Raw genomic sequence first — 14,520 nt, 5'->3', positions numbered from 1 at the left:
ACATGGAATTCAGTGACTTTTCCATGCTGTAATTGCTTTGAGATTGCTTAAATTCATGTACATTTGTTATCAATTGCAAAATAAAATGTTTTTAAACAAAGCATGTACATTGATGTGTTAAAATGTAAATGAAAAGGTACTTAATTTTAATGTTTTACCCAGTATATTAATTTTAAGACCTAATGGGTTGTTTTCTTAGTGTTCAAGCTAGTGCACTTAATAAAAATACACTTTGGTTTTTGAAAAGTGTGTTAATCTTTAGGAATAAGAAAATTTTTCAATGGATTTAAAATTTTTTCTTTTAGTTTAACAAAAACAACAAACCAGCTGACCGAGCAATTGTCGTCACAGATAAATTCATCTACAAGTTGGACCCAAAGAAGAAATATAAACCAATGAAGAAAGGGATCGGCATCAACACGGTAAATGTTGGGGGTTTTTTTAAAGATATTTTAGGTAGTATTTAAAATTAAAAGATCTTATTCATCAATTTAGTAAGTTACTTTTGATTGGTCAATAAGGAGTAGCACTCAAAAAAGGGACATATGCTAGAACTTACAGGCCTTTCATAATTTTCAAGAATTCAGTTTCAATAAAATGCAGCAATGTGAAATGGAAATTTAAATATTTATCTTTTAATTTGATCATCAGTATTTTGACAATACAGTAAAATGTGTTTAAAACACAGTGCAAATTTATCACTGTACCTTTTCCCAGGTTATAACGAACTGAATTTACGGATATAACAAAGTTATTTTGATATATATATTTACATAACGAACTTTCAAATATCAAAATTTGATAGATTGAACTGATTTTCTTTTCTTTTAGCTTTTGTATGTAAATTTCAATCATAACAAAACCTAAGCTTATATTTTGTATAGTTTACATATTTGAAAAAAAAAACATGCAAATTCTCTTCTTTATACTTTGTTATACAAAAACGAATATATATATTTTGATTATATGGAAGGTTAAAATAACTAAGCCTTATATGGATTAAACAAATTACAGATATAGTAAAGTAATTTCATAGGTCCCAGTAACTTTGTTATATGCAAGTTTTACTCAGTTTTAGTGTATATATATCTCATTGTTTACAAAATCAACAAATTCTTTGCTAGCCAAGGGATTCCTTACGAACTCATGCATATTCAGATTCCACAATGTCTGTGTTGTGTTTTACAGGTGACCGGTTTGTCTGTGACCCCTGGCTCCGATCAACTGGTCATCATACATCTACCTGACGAAAATGACCTGGTCCTCTGTCTCCAAAACCTTACTAAGGAAGAGAGAGTTGGAGAACTCGTGGGCATCATGTGTAGTCAACTGCAAAGGTACGTTATTACAGGGGAACTCATGGGCATCATGTGCAGTCAGCTGCAAAGGTACGTTATTACAGGGGAACTCATGGGCATCATGTGTAGTCAACTGCAAAGGTACGTTATTACAGGGGAACTCGTGGGCATCATGTTTAGTCAACTGCAAAGGTACATTATTACGGGGGAACTCGTGGGCATCATGTTTAGTCAACTGCAAAGGTATGTCATAACAGGGGAACTCATGGGCCTCATGTGTAATCAACTGCAAAAGTATGTTATTACGGGGGAACTCGTGGGCATCATGTGTAGTCAACTGCAAAGGTACGTTATTATGTGGGAACTCATGGGCATCATGTGTAGTCAAATGCAAAGCTTTGTAATACAGTGGAACCTGTCTATTCCATCATGCACTGTGAGCCAAATTTTGTGTCGTGATAGACAGGGTGTGCAATATTGCACAGTTTCAAAAACATGGAAAATAGTTAAATGGGAAAGAAATTTAACGTTGGAATTCACAGTTTGTCTGCTTATTCAGGAGTTGGATTAGACAGTTTTCACTGTATTGGACAGATCGCACAATTTCAAAATACTGTGAAATCAAAAATTTTGGGGGGGATTTAATTTTCACTGTTTTTGAGGCCCACAAGTTTACGTCAACCACGAAATGTAAAATGATACATAACTACTCAAAAATTCTTCCTCTTCGAAATCAAATCCCCAGAAACCAAAAGCTTTTCCTCAAACCATAAAATTTTGACTCCAAGAAAATATTTGATTTTTACAGTAGTTAAGCTGAAAAAAGGAACTAGCTATTGATTATGTGATTAAATTAAGTCATTATCTGAATCTGCTTTGTCTTCTGTGTTTTACAGTCAGTATTTTTTTTTTCCTTTGTGTGTGTATAGAGTTGGCAAGGAATTAAAAGTGACAGTCAATAAACCGGTGCACTGCATGCTGGGAAGTAAGCGGCGGACCGTCATGGTCCGGCCCACTGCTGTGAATGGTGGCGCCACATTCAAGAAAGAAGGGACAGACATTGCTCTAATGTGGCCAGAGTCTTAAAAGGAAGATCACCATTTACATACCTTTAAAATCACCATTTACTCACTTTAAAAGAAAACCTGTATTGAACAAGAGGAAAAGATCAAATTTAGACTATAAATTAAAATGATTTTTTAAAAAATATTTGAGAAGAAGGAAAAAAAGTTTTTTAATAGGTTTTAATAATGGACATGCAAAATTAAATAAAATGTGTATAAATTACATTTTTTGCGTGAGCATTTATGTCTGAATTACATGGAAGAACTGCTTTAAATCTCGTATTTGGTTTATAATATACCATTCAGGTGCTGAGAATAAATATAGTGGTATCTTGATGATCTCAGAGCTAAAATGATTATGTTATCAGAGAAACTGGATCGTAATTATGTGAAGTTTTAGATTTAGCCCACAGAAAATTTGGATTTCTTTTGCATGCCAGAAATATTACCATAAATCTATATTAAATGTAATGTTCATCGTGAAATTAAATGTGCAATGTGATTTTGTAGTTTGTATACTTCATTAGTTGTGCATGTATTCATTCATTCATTTCCAACTTTAATTTTCCAGCATTTATGAAATGAATGAAAGCTGGACAATTACACTTAATTCATGTGATAGAAAATTCAAAAAGAGCATGAAGGAATGTAATAAACTTGCACATGCAAGAAAAGGGCCTTTGTTTAAACTTGTCATAATCATGCATGGCTTCGTCACTTTGTAAAATCTGAATATCCAACAATACATACCAGTATTTTTTCACTTATATCTAAAATGCATTGAGACTATGGGCTTTTGTTTTATTTTGAACAAAAAAAATACAAGTGATTTTTTTTTTCAATGCTTTGTGTCATTAAAAATATGGCACTTACATACTGATTTACTTGAATATCTGTTTTGTTTGTAATTTTACATAAGATTTTAATCAGGTAGAAGAAATCCATAAACTATATAAGATGTTTCACATTTGATCATTAATTTAATTAATTTACTCATTTTACATTGTAAATCACAGATTTCACATTGAAAAGAATGAAGATGCACCTTACTATTTTTTTGGATGGAGTCTCCATATGAACCTGAAGCTTATTATTTTGTGGGTTTAGTCTAGGATTCATAGATTAATACATGTACTAAGCACCTTATGAATTTTACTTGCACTGGGTTTAAAAAAAACTGGTGCTAGATATCACAATAAACAAAACCATTTATTCCATAATTATTGTATATTTTATGTGCTGTGCTAACAGTATAGATTGATAAGCCCAATGTAGAAAATCCTTATATATTGTATACATTTATTGTACAGCTGCTATGGTTTTTTTTTTGGCTTTACATTTGTTATTGCTTGTTGATGTATATTTATATATTCTATTATACAATTATATGTCTATATATATGTATACACTCTTTGATCAGCTGATGCAGACATTTTTGATGCATTTGTTTTGTTACATTGTTGTCTTGTTGAACAAGCTTTTTGGGAGAGAAGATTGATTACATCCTGTTCATTTCCATGATTAACTGTGATTATAAATCATATTAGGAATCTCTATCAATCATATAAGAAAACCCCTCCCCCCACCCCTCAACCACCACCCCACCCCACCCCCTCCCCCACAAGAAGCATAGAATTAGTACATGTACATGCAGTTCATTTGAGTTTGAAAAAAGTAACAAGATTTTTCATAATTGCATTTTAAAGTCCTTCAGTCAATATTTTTAGTTGTTTTCTCCCATATCTTTTTGTAGTAAACTAGCTTTTATGAGCAAAAAGTTAAGGTAATATTTTCATTGTATTTGGAAGTCTTTCAAATCTTACCATCCCCCTCCTTCCTTCACTTGAATTGTTAGCAGATAACTTCTGTATCTTTTACTAAGTGTTGTCAAGAAAGTGCTTGGAAAATGTCTCAGATTTATGCATACAGTTACATTGCACATTCCACATGATATATCGATACACATTTTTAGTAACTAGCACTGCTAAAATTACCATCACAAAAACTTGCATACACATGCACATGTACCATTGATTCATAAAAGAGATTTCATGTGTAGGATTCAAATTATTATTCCAGAGAAAGAATTGTTGCTTCAACAATAGTGTTACAGCATTGTGGAAGTATATCCTAATCTGCCTCAATTCCAGAAGTTTAATGTTTCCCAAGTAATTTTATGGGGATTTAATTATTTTTTTAGATGAAAATTGTAGATATTTTGTTTCTCAGAGATAAAAAAAAAAAGTAAAAGGAAATGCTGAAAATCAGAAACTGTGCTTTCAGATTTATTCATTGTTTTTTTTTTTTTGTTTTTTTTTTTGTTTATTTTTGTTCATGTTTGAAGAAAAATTAATTGAAGGACACTGCATAGAATTCTGTTTTCTTTAACCACTGCTATATGTGTAACCATTGTGTCATATAAACTTTTGAGCTATGAATCATGGGGTCAGCTTATCCGCTCTGTTCTCTACTCCTCATTTAGAGAACAGAAGGGATAAGATGCCCCTGTGTTTGAATATTTGTTGTATTGTTACAGTAGTGCTAGATATATGTAGTGTACGTGTTTTTTTTATTTTCAACCACGATATATTTATTCAAAATGTTACAAGGAATGGAAGGGAAAATAAAATAAAACAGAATTGCATTGTACTACAGTAGAACTGTTCAAACACAGTAGAAAAGAGTAAACTAGAAAAAGGAAAGAGGGGATATATTTCAAGGAATTTATTTTTTTTCTCCCTATTTAAATGCCATTAGAAAAGAAGTATACCTTATTAACCTTGCAAAATATATTATTTTTATAATTTTTCATAGATAAATACTTTATATGTTCTAAAAAAAATATATTGGATGATACACATCTGTGTGTATGTATCAATCAAGGTTATCTTCAGTTAGGAAATTATTGATTGTAAAAAAAAAACTTGGTTCTGTTTTCAGTATTCTCGGGTAGAATATATTCTGCAATATAAATGACTCATATGTTGCTATACAGCTGGGTTTATAATATGTACATGAATATGGTGTATTTGATTATATTTCTATGACTTATTATATTTAATACCACATATCAATTACTATGTGCCTTTTTCTTTGTAAGTATACTATTTCTTTTTGCTATATATCATACATAAAAATTGGTCTGTTCTGCTTACGGTTTTTATTAATTATTTATTATGATCTATTATCTCTTGGACAGATTTTACTTGGTAATTGTACATTGTATTACATGACAATAAAATATCAGAGTTCCTTTTTTTATTTTTCATATTTTTTTAAGAATAGCCCAAACGTTATTGAATAGAATACATGAAGGAACACAAGGTTTGTTTGGCTTATTGACAGGGATGCTCACTCCTCCAGGACACCTGATCCCACTTCAGACTGGTTTTGTGTGGTGTTCGTATTTGCTCTTCTTCCTATATGTTTTGCTTAAATTTACTCGGTCTGAGCTTAAATAATGTCTGTTATCTTCATATTTAATAAAATGTCACAAACATAAATATGATGCACCTGTGTGCTTGTGTGTACCATCGGAATGTTTTTAACAAAATAATTTTGCAAATGACGAAAGACAAGGTCAATATATTTTATACGTTTCATATTTATTGAAAAAGCAGCTGTCGTCTATGACGTTAAAAAATATTGATGTCCTTGATTTTGTTTAAGTTTTGTGATTCCGAATTTTCTGAAAATTAATACAAATCAAAAATATGTTACCTTATTGCTAATTTAATGTTAATCAAGAAATACGATTAAATGTCAATGTGATAATTGTTTTTGATATATAAGCAGGGATACATGCTATTTCATTGCTTAGATGTTTACATAATATATCTACAGCCTCCCTTATTTGGTTATTATTAACCACATCTTTAATGCTAATGTATCTAATTATAAGTGAAATTAAGTGCGTTTATTAGTATTAACACAAATGCCTCCTCGAAGAAACTCAAGCTCTTATGTTTGTATTTGAATGTCCAATGATAATGGCAATGAGAACGCATGAAACGGAAATAAAATACATGTACATGTATCATATTGCTCAAGACTGAAAAACATGTTATAATTTCTAAGTGATTGATTGATAGATTTTATGTTGTTTAACGTCCCTCTCGAGAATTTTTCACATACGCCACCACTTGCGGCGGTGGAGAACTGCAAATTTTTGTCATTTGCTCAGCACTCGGGGGCCATTGAGCAGCAAGGGATCTTTTTCGTGCCAGCACCTAGTGGGACACGGGATCTCGGTTTATACGTTCTCATCTGAAGGAATGTCTCCACGTCCTTTTACTAAAAACACCAGAAAAAATATGAGAACATCTTGGTATAGAAACTTTCGAAGTTATTAAGTCAGAACTTAGCAGTGAGAAATAATCCATCAACATGCATCTAAACCTGATCTGTTAGTCATCAATAAAAGGGAACTCAACGAAAATCATCTGCTCATCTTCAAGTATATTGAATTAGTTTTTAAGGAAGTCCGGAAAATATACAGTGCATGTGTATTATTTGATTTTAAAAATTTAAGTCTAAGGACAATAACTCTCAAATGGAAAGGTCTTTTGTTATGAAAGTTGAACTTGATTTGTAGATATGTAAACCAACTTTTATTCGCGACAACTTTATTTTGCGATTTACCAGGGGGAAACTAGTTGGCAACGATTAATATTCGCGAACAAGCCTTTTTCGATGTGTTGTAAATAGACAGAAAGACTAAAAGTACCCGTGTTGTAGAGTAGTGTGCCAAACCATTTCGAGTGCTTTTGCAGTAGGTTCTGGCACGAAAAATATCCCTCCCTGCTCAATAAGCCCTGAGTGTCGAGTATAGGACAAAATTTACAGCTCTCCACCGACGAGTGATGACGTCTCCATATGGGTAAAAAAAAAATTGGAAAGGGACGTTAAACAACATACAATCAATCAATCTTAACCATTCCTCTATCAAGTTGTACAAAAATCTGAACTGATATTATGTGTATAAAGGGGGTGTTCAATAATCAATTTCATACAGTTGTTTTCTTTTTAAAACGATCTTTAAAAGTAATACACATAAAAAGGTGTTTCTTTTATCCCGAAAGAGAACAAATTTTTCAAAGAGCATAATTATATATCCCGATACAAACATTACGTCATTTCCGTTTTGTATATAGCGCTATCAGTACTCTCTCTTTCTCTCTATCAAACTTTTCTTGAAAAAAGTTAAATACATGGCTTTCGGCACAATTTATTTTAAAAATATTCATTTAAGAGAGGGAAAGGACCCCATACTCTGACACCAGGTAATACCAAAACCAAATGTATTTTTCTATTATGACATACTCTTATATAATTTATTAAATCCATTTATCAATGAAATTATTGTTAATAAAAAAGATAACATCAATATCTAAATGTCAATTTTCTTATTGAAGAATTTAACCTCTAGAATACCACTATGTTTCTATTCATTAACTGCAGATGTTAATTATAATTAGGATGTCTGGATCCCCTAAGCCTGCAAGTAATATTGAACTAAGTTTTTATGCGCTTGGATTCATAGATCCGGTGCGTATATTGTTTTTGTCTTGACCGTTTGTCTGTCTGTTGTCAACTTTGATCTTTGCCATAACTTTTGAACCATGAGAGATAAAGGTTCCACTAATTAAACTCTTTCAAATGTCTATGGCCTATACATGCTAGAAAAAGCTTTTTCGAACTTTCACCTAACTTTTGAAGCATGAGAGGTAGACTAGATACTTCAAATTTCCTATGCGTACTCTAATTAAGCTCTTACAAAGGGCACCAAGGTCAATGACTTTATGGCCTTGACTGTGACCTACAGTGTATGTGCTAAATATAGCTATTATGATCTTTCGTCATAATAAGGTCAATGACCTTGTGACCTTGTCTGAGACCTATATGATAAAAATAGCTTTTTTGAACTTTGTTGCCCCTGGGCGCATAGTGCTTCACAAATATATCTTGTTTCTTTATATTTTTTATATGAAATTATGAAATACAGTAATGAATTTATTTACGTTTTGTTGTACGTATGGCTAATTAGACCCCTTGTCATATGTTTGAAATATTGAAGAAATACGAAATATGACTTACTATTAAATGACCATTTGCATAGTGTAGGTCAAAATATGGAACCCTCCGCGATACCTTAAAGGAATAAACCTTTTTCGCTTTGGAGACCAAACAAAAAGAGACAACGAATCCACCATTCTTATATTAATGAAGATAATGTTGTTGTTTTTTTTTAAGATAATGTCTTTTGATTTTAACGTTTTGTAATTGATGACAAAATAGTAGTATATCATTATTCAATTAAAAAAGAGACAAATTAGAATCGTTCTCAAGAGTAAACATTATATATATATATTTAAAAAATTATTTGCAGATAATAATTTAATTTATAACAAATTGTTATGAAACACACAGCTTTCTTCCTGCTGAACCTTAATTGATGATGAGTTAATTAACTTCATTTGCATCTCTTGCGGAGATTTGATTTCTCACGATGTAGCCAATAACAAAGCCATGATCACTGGTAGCGACTCAAAGGTAAATCAAATATATCGAGCTTTAAGAAAGTTATAAAATAAGTTTGAAATGGCTTCTGCCACCTCACGAATCGATATTTTTTTCCAACATTTTTCCTGCAACAAATTACCTCCTGGGTGCTTAAAACCTAATAATATATTACTTGGGCTAACATATAAATTTGTTGTTTTTTTTTTTTTTTTGATTTGCAAGTATATGTACACTCAATTAAATTACTTTTTTACATACTAAGAAAATATATTTATCTGCCATATTCGATTAGGCTCTAGCTATATCTTAGGACCCCTGCATAGGGCTACTCACTTTGACAGTGTTCAGTATAAGCAATCGTTACGAGTAGACGGACATGTGATAAATAGCACTTGGGAGCAACAAAAATAATTGTTTACTTATTCTATTTATGCAAGAGAGTAAAGATATCAAAGAGTCTTACAACAGTCGCATAGGCCGGTCTGTACATGTACACCACTGTATACAAACAAACACAAATACACGTAACTCCAATAGATTAGAATCAAAGGGAATGCAAGATAATCAGTGCGAACACGGGTCGCTATTCCACGCTCCGATACCCGTGATAATAAATCAGTCAAGTGTAACGAATGAGAAGAGTATACCCCGGTGTTTATATCATATATAGTACCAGTAATATCGAAAATGGCACATGCCGATGTACGAATCGTGTTCAGCTTTAAAGAGAAGCATGTTGCTTTACCAAGTTTTATCCGCTTAATATTTTGAGAACCAATTGCCTGACGAACATCAAAACTAGATCACTGATACTTTCTGAAGAAGATCCCAATAAATCTTTGGTCAAAAGATCACAGTCAATCTACTATTTCTATTACGACATAAAAAGATCTTGCCAGACTAATATCTTAATTAACAATCATTTTCTAGACTGACATCGGCCTAAGTTCAAGATAACCCTTAAGGATAAGATGACCCCTATTAATTTTTTGAGATAACGAGATCAAAGGTCAAGAGTCCATTTGGACATAGGAATATATATTAAGATATTGACAGCTATTGATATTTAAACATGTACACCCCCTCCTTGAAGATGTTTTTGTTTTTATTTCAAGGTTACAATCTCAAGGGTCAAACAACATAAACACTAAACAAATGGAGAACTTGACAGGCTCTGATTTTGGTACACTTGTATCACCTTAGATAGTTTTGTTCCCACCCTCGCCCAGGGGACCCCAAAATGAAGTGAAAAACGCAGTGGCGGGCCGGGAACCAGTTTATCCGTTAGAAGGATATGGAGATAACGAACAGTATTCAATATCAAAGTCCATAAAACAATACAAAATAGGAGCAGAGCAAACACGGACTTCCGAAGCATCAGAGGTTGGATCAGGTACCATGGATATATCGAGGGATCCCCTCATCAAAAGGCTATAATTGTATAATGACATTAAAAGTATGTGAGGCTAAAGTTACAAGACATTAAATTTAATAAATGTGCAGATTTGCAGAATTATCTGCTAAATATCCTTCCACCACAAGAAATAATCCCTCATAAATCTTGCGTCTTTGTAGCTTTTTGAGCAGTTTTTTTTCGTTGAATGTTAAAACATTAACATTGTTGAATTTAAATATGTTATTAAAAATTGAAAATTGATAAATAGTTTTGAAGCAAAGATCCCTTACTGCTCAACTTTTCGTAAAAAGCTGCACGAATAATTTATATAGCTTCTAAAAATTGTTTATCATTTAGCTCGAATTTCCTTTTAACAGCAAGTGGCCACGTCTCCATTTACAGAATAAAAATTGTGATTTTTTCAAAGCAGTTTACATAATATATCAAACAAACAATCAAATCAATCAATGTTTTTAGGAAAAATAAGCACAGAAATGAGTCATTCTAAGGCTTTTCTGCATTAAACTTATAAATGTACCAAATTATTGACATCATATTTCCAGAATGGTCCACCTTCATGCCATATTCTTTTATGATTTATCATATTCATCTACTCAACTATTGTAAAAGCCAATTTCATAACTTTTTAAGAACATGAAATTAATATTATTAAACTCATTTTGCAATTGCTGCCTAAATTACATTTCAGTTGCATGGTTATACTGTGAAGTATTTTTTCCAAAAAATATTTTCCGAAAAATCTCAATTTCTTTTAATCCGCGTGAAAGAAAATCTCTTATGGATTTCTAAATCCGCTATATGCCTTACATTTAATATTAAAATATTAATTTTATATTAAAATTTGTGACCGCGTACATAGCGTAAATTAATACCACGCGGAAAAAAGTACTTCTACAGTATACAAATATAATCCAAAGAACTAAAAGGACCATGACCTCATATTTTAATGTAATTGACGTCATTACTAGCACATGATATGAACTGTTGATAAATGAATAAGATGTATTACAAACAATTTTCGAAACTTCTTTTACTAGACTTGAAATCTTGAAAATTTTGTCTCCAACAACCAACGTCCAACTATTATTAGTACAGTGTAACTTAAAAAATGATTGAATGCGCGTGAAACATACAAGATCGAGAGTAACGGACAGACCAAAGAGGGCTCAATTTATTATTATTATATGGTTTATTTATATTCCCTATATAAGCAATTCAAGCGCAAACAGTTCATAACACTACATATTCACCGGATTTGAGGCCGTATTCACCGGAGGGTAAATGCACGTGCAGCGGCATTGTCACTTCACAATCAACATCTCAAACAACGCTGTAAACAATGGTTGCAACGGCCGAAGCGAGCTTCGTATCTGAGTAGGAAAAATATTATACAGACCTAATGCAGGATGATTTTTTAAAAATATTTGGACGTCTTACACAGCGAAACTCGGAAAGGAAAACACGGAGGTGACAAACTGTAATCTGCACATTATTTTTTTTCAACGACGGAAGTTCGTTAATGAAAATGGTGTCGTCATTCAGCCTTCAGTGTGTTATTTATTCAAATTTGGACTATATAATAAAACAATTATGGACTCTTTTGGTCAATATGAATATTTTTCTGGTGAATAACATACCATATTCAACACCAAAAGAGTCAATAATTGTATAATAATATATAACATATAAACAGTAAAGCATATAGCACGTGCTATTTCCATGTAATTAGTACGTACCGGTAAAGTGCAATTGTCCCTATGCATATTAACTATACGTTTGTGTGACATTCGTTGCAAAAGTTAAATGCATTGTCAAACAAAAAACCTTTACAAATTGCAATGATCCTTAACATTGTGTGCACATAATAGCTATATGTGTGCATTTTAAGATAGTCATTTTCCAGTTTTTTTTAAATATTACTCTTTACTTGTCATTCCTCTAAGCGTGTCCATGCCAATACAAAATCAAAATTAATTAAATGACACCTGATCCCACCTCCGATGTTTTGGAGTTCCGTGTTTGCTCTGCTCCTGTTTTGTATTGTTTTATGGTCCTTAATATTGAATACTGTTCGTTATCTCCATATCCTTTATTAGTAAGATAAAAAAGAAGGTTCAGGTAAAAGCATCGTCTCAAGCCACGGTCCGGAGTCCGCATATAGCTTTCTCCTATGGGAGAGGATCGTACATTTTGGCCGTGGTTTGCGACGATGAGGTAAAAGTGGAATGTACTCTTGAGCTACACAAATGAGACAAGAGAAAGATGGAAGTCAAAATCATGACTTCTTCAAATATCTGCATGCATGTACTCAGTGCATTGTTTGTTACCCATTAATGTCTATGTTCACTAAAAAAATCACAGTATAAAGTTAATTTCAAAAATATATGAACATCAACAATATTTCTTTGTTTTTATGGAGGGAGAACAGTTGCGAAAACATTTCAGAAAAAAAAAAATGTTTAAAGAGTTTATCTGTAATTTTGCCATCTAAATAATTCCTTCATTGAAGACCTCAGAAAACATTTTTTTGTTTAAATTAGCATTTTGATTTTTTAATTCAAATTATTTTCTACATAAGGTGCAGTGGTTACAGTCTCTAAGTAATTGATCCTTATTTCTCGGTTTCGAATCCTACTTCAGGACGTGGAGACTGGACCTTCGGATGAGACCGTATAAACCGAGGTCCCGTGTCGCAATAGGTGTTGGCACGAAAAGATCCCTCCCTGCTCAATGGCCCTAAGTGCCGAGTATGGGACAAAATTTGCAGCTTTCCACCGGCAAGTGGTGGCGTCTCCAAATGAGTGAAAAATCTCGAGGGACGTTAAAACAATGTACAATCAATCTATACAAGGTATTGTAAGGTCATTCAATAAAATTAATGTTTGTTTTCTTTATGAACGATTTAAAATTCATTTTCGTGAACCATTGAAAAACAGATGGTCTATTTTCGTCTCATTTCAGACTAGTCCTTTTCCCTGTAATAATACCCGCCTGAAAAATGGGAGGGTATATAGTGATCGGGATGTCCGTCTGTCAGTTAGGCTTTTGGGTACCTATCTCTCATCTCCAACTCCTATTATACCACTGAATGGAATTTAATGAAACTAATAAAACACAAGTTTCACAGAATCTTTGAAATATTGTCATTGTGCACCTTTGATTTTACAAATTTAAATTATTTTGGGGTTCCCATAGCAAATCATGGGTACCGCCATTCTATCTATAATATTGAAGGGTATCCATTCTTTATCCTTAACTCCTATACCACCGTATAAATTTATTTAATTTAATGATTCTTTCATTGATTTTTTATTTCATATTTGCCCTTGTGAACCTTCTATTATTATTCCGGGTCCTCAAGAACAAGAAATGGGCTTTGCCATTATAATCATAATTGAGGCGAGGGGGTATCACTGTCAGATCGGCCCTACAGTGCCAGTTTGCGTTATTTTTTATTAAGTTTTACGTTGAAGTAGAATAAAGGCTTAAATAATTCCCTCGACAATAAAAACCAAATCTCACTGTCACTTAAGTTTAATCAATTACATGTATTGGCATTTTAAAGTGATATCTCAGTTTCATTTTCAACTCTTAAGGAAAGGGTAAAAACTTTTATATCAATTGTCAGGACATAAATATACATGCAATTAATTAATGAAACTAGGAAAATGTTTAAATAGCCCTTACATTTCCTCCAGTTACTAGTACTTCAGGGCAAAATAATGAAAGACAAGAGGCCCAGGGGCCACATCGCTCACCTGAGCAATTGGCTAGAAAAAAGCACATATCAGATCAGAACTGAAAGTTTACTTGGGGGGTGTGAATTTTACCCCCACTTGAAAAATGTTTGAACAAATAGAATCTACACTACCTGAGGATGATTCCCTATAAATATCACTAAGCATGGCTTTGAAGTACTAAAAGAAGATTTTAAAAGGTTTCCCTATATATTCCTATGTAAAACTTTTAGTACTTCAGTTGGCAAAAATACCCCTGAAAGCAGAATTGAAAAAAATCTCCATGGGGAAAAAAAGGATTTCCTCTTTCCTGTCTCGATGGTTCTTGACATTTTTTATATATTTATGTAAAACTTTAATCAGCCATTTTGGCCCCATCTTACCCCCGGGGGTCATGATTTCAACAAACTTGAATCTACACTACCTGAGGATGATTCCACATGAGTTTCATCTTTCCTGGCCCAGTGGTTCTTGAGTTTAAA

General features: G+C 32.5%; 1 protein-coding gene across 3 annotated transcripts in view; it reads left to right on the top strand.

The window, feature by feature from the left end:
• Nucleotides 1–5,615, top strand: part of LOC134247153 (unconventional myosin-Id-like) — a 42,292-nt gene extending 36,677 nt beyond the window's left edge. For all 3 annotated transcript variants that reach the window (XM_062729491.1, XM_062729490.1, XM_062729492.1), the window contains 3 exons: nt 306–422; nt 1,189–1,337; nt 2,228–5,615. In XM_062729491.1, coding sequence (XP_062585475.1) covers nt 306–422; nt 1,189–1,337; nt 2,228–2,384 — 423 coding nt within the window. In that variant the 3' untranslated portion in view covers nt 2,385–5,615. The remainder of the gene's footprint in view (nt 1–305; nt 423–1,188; nt 1,338–2,227) is intronic.
• Nucleotides 5,616–14,520: the final 8,905 nt, after the last annotated feature.

Source organism: Saccostrea cucullata, unplaced genomic scaffold, assembly GCF_032062105.1.
Source record: "Saccostrea cucullata isolate Sc308-1 unplaced genomic scaffold, CSIRO_AGI_Scuc_v1 ctg103, whole genome shotgun sequence".
Lineage (NCBI taxonomy): Eukaryota > Metazoa > Mollusca > Bivalvia > Ostreida > Ostreidae > Saccostrea > Saccostrea cuccullata.
This window is presented reverse-complemented; position numbering and strand designations above follow the sequence as displayed.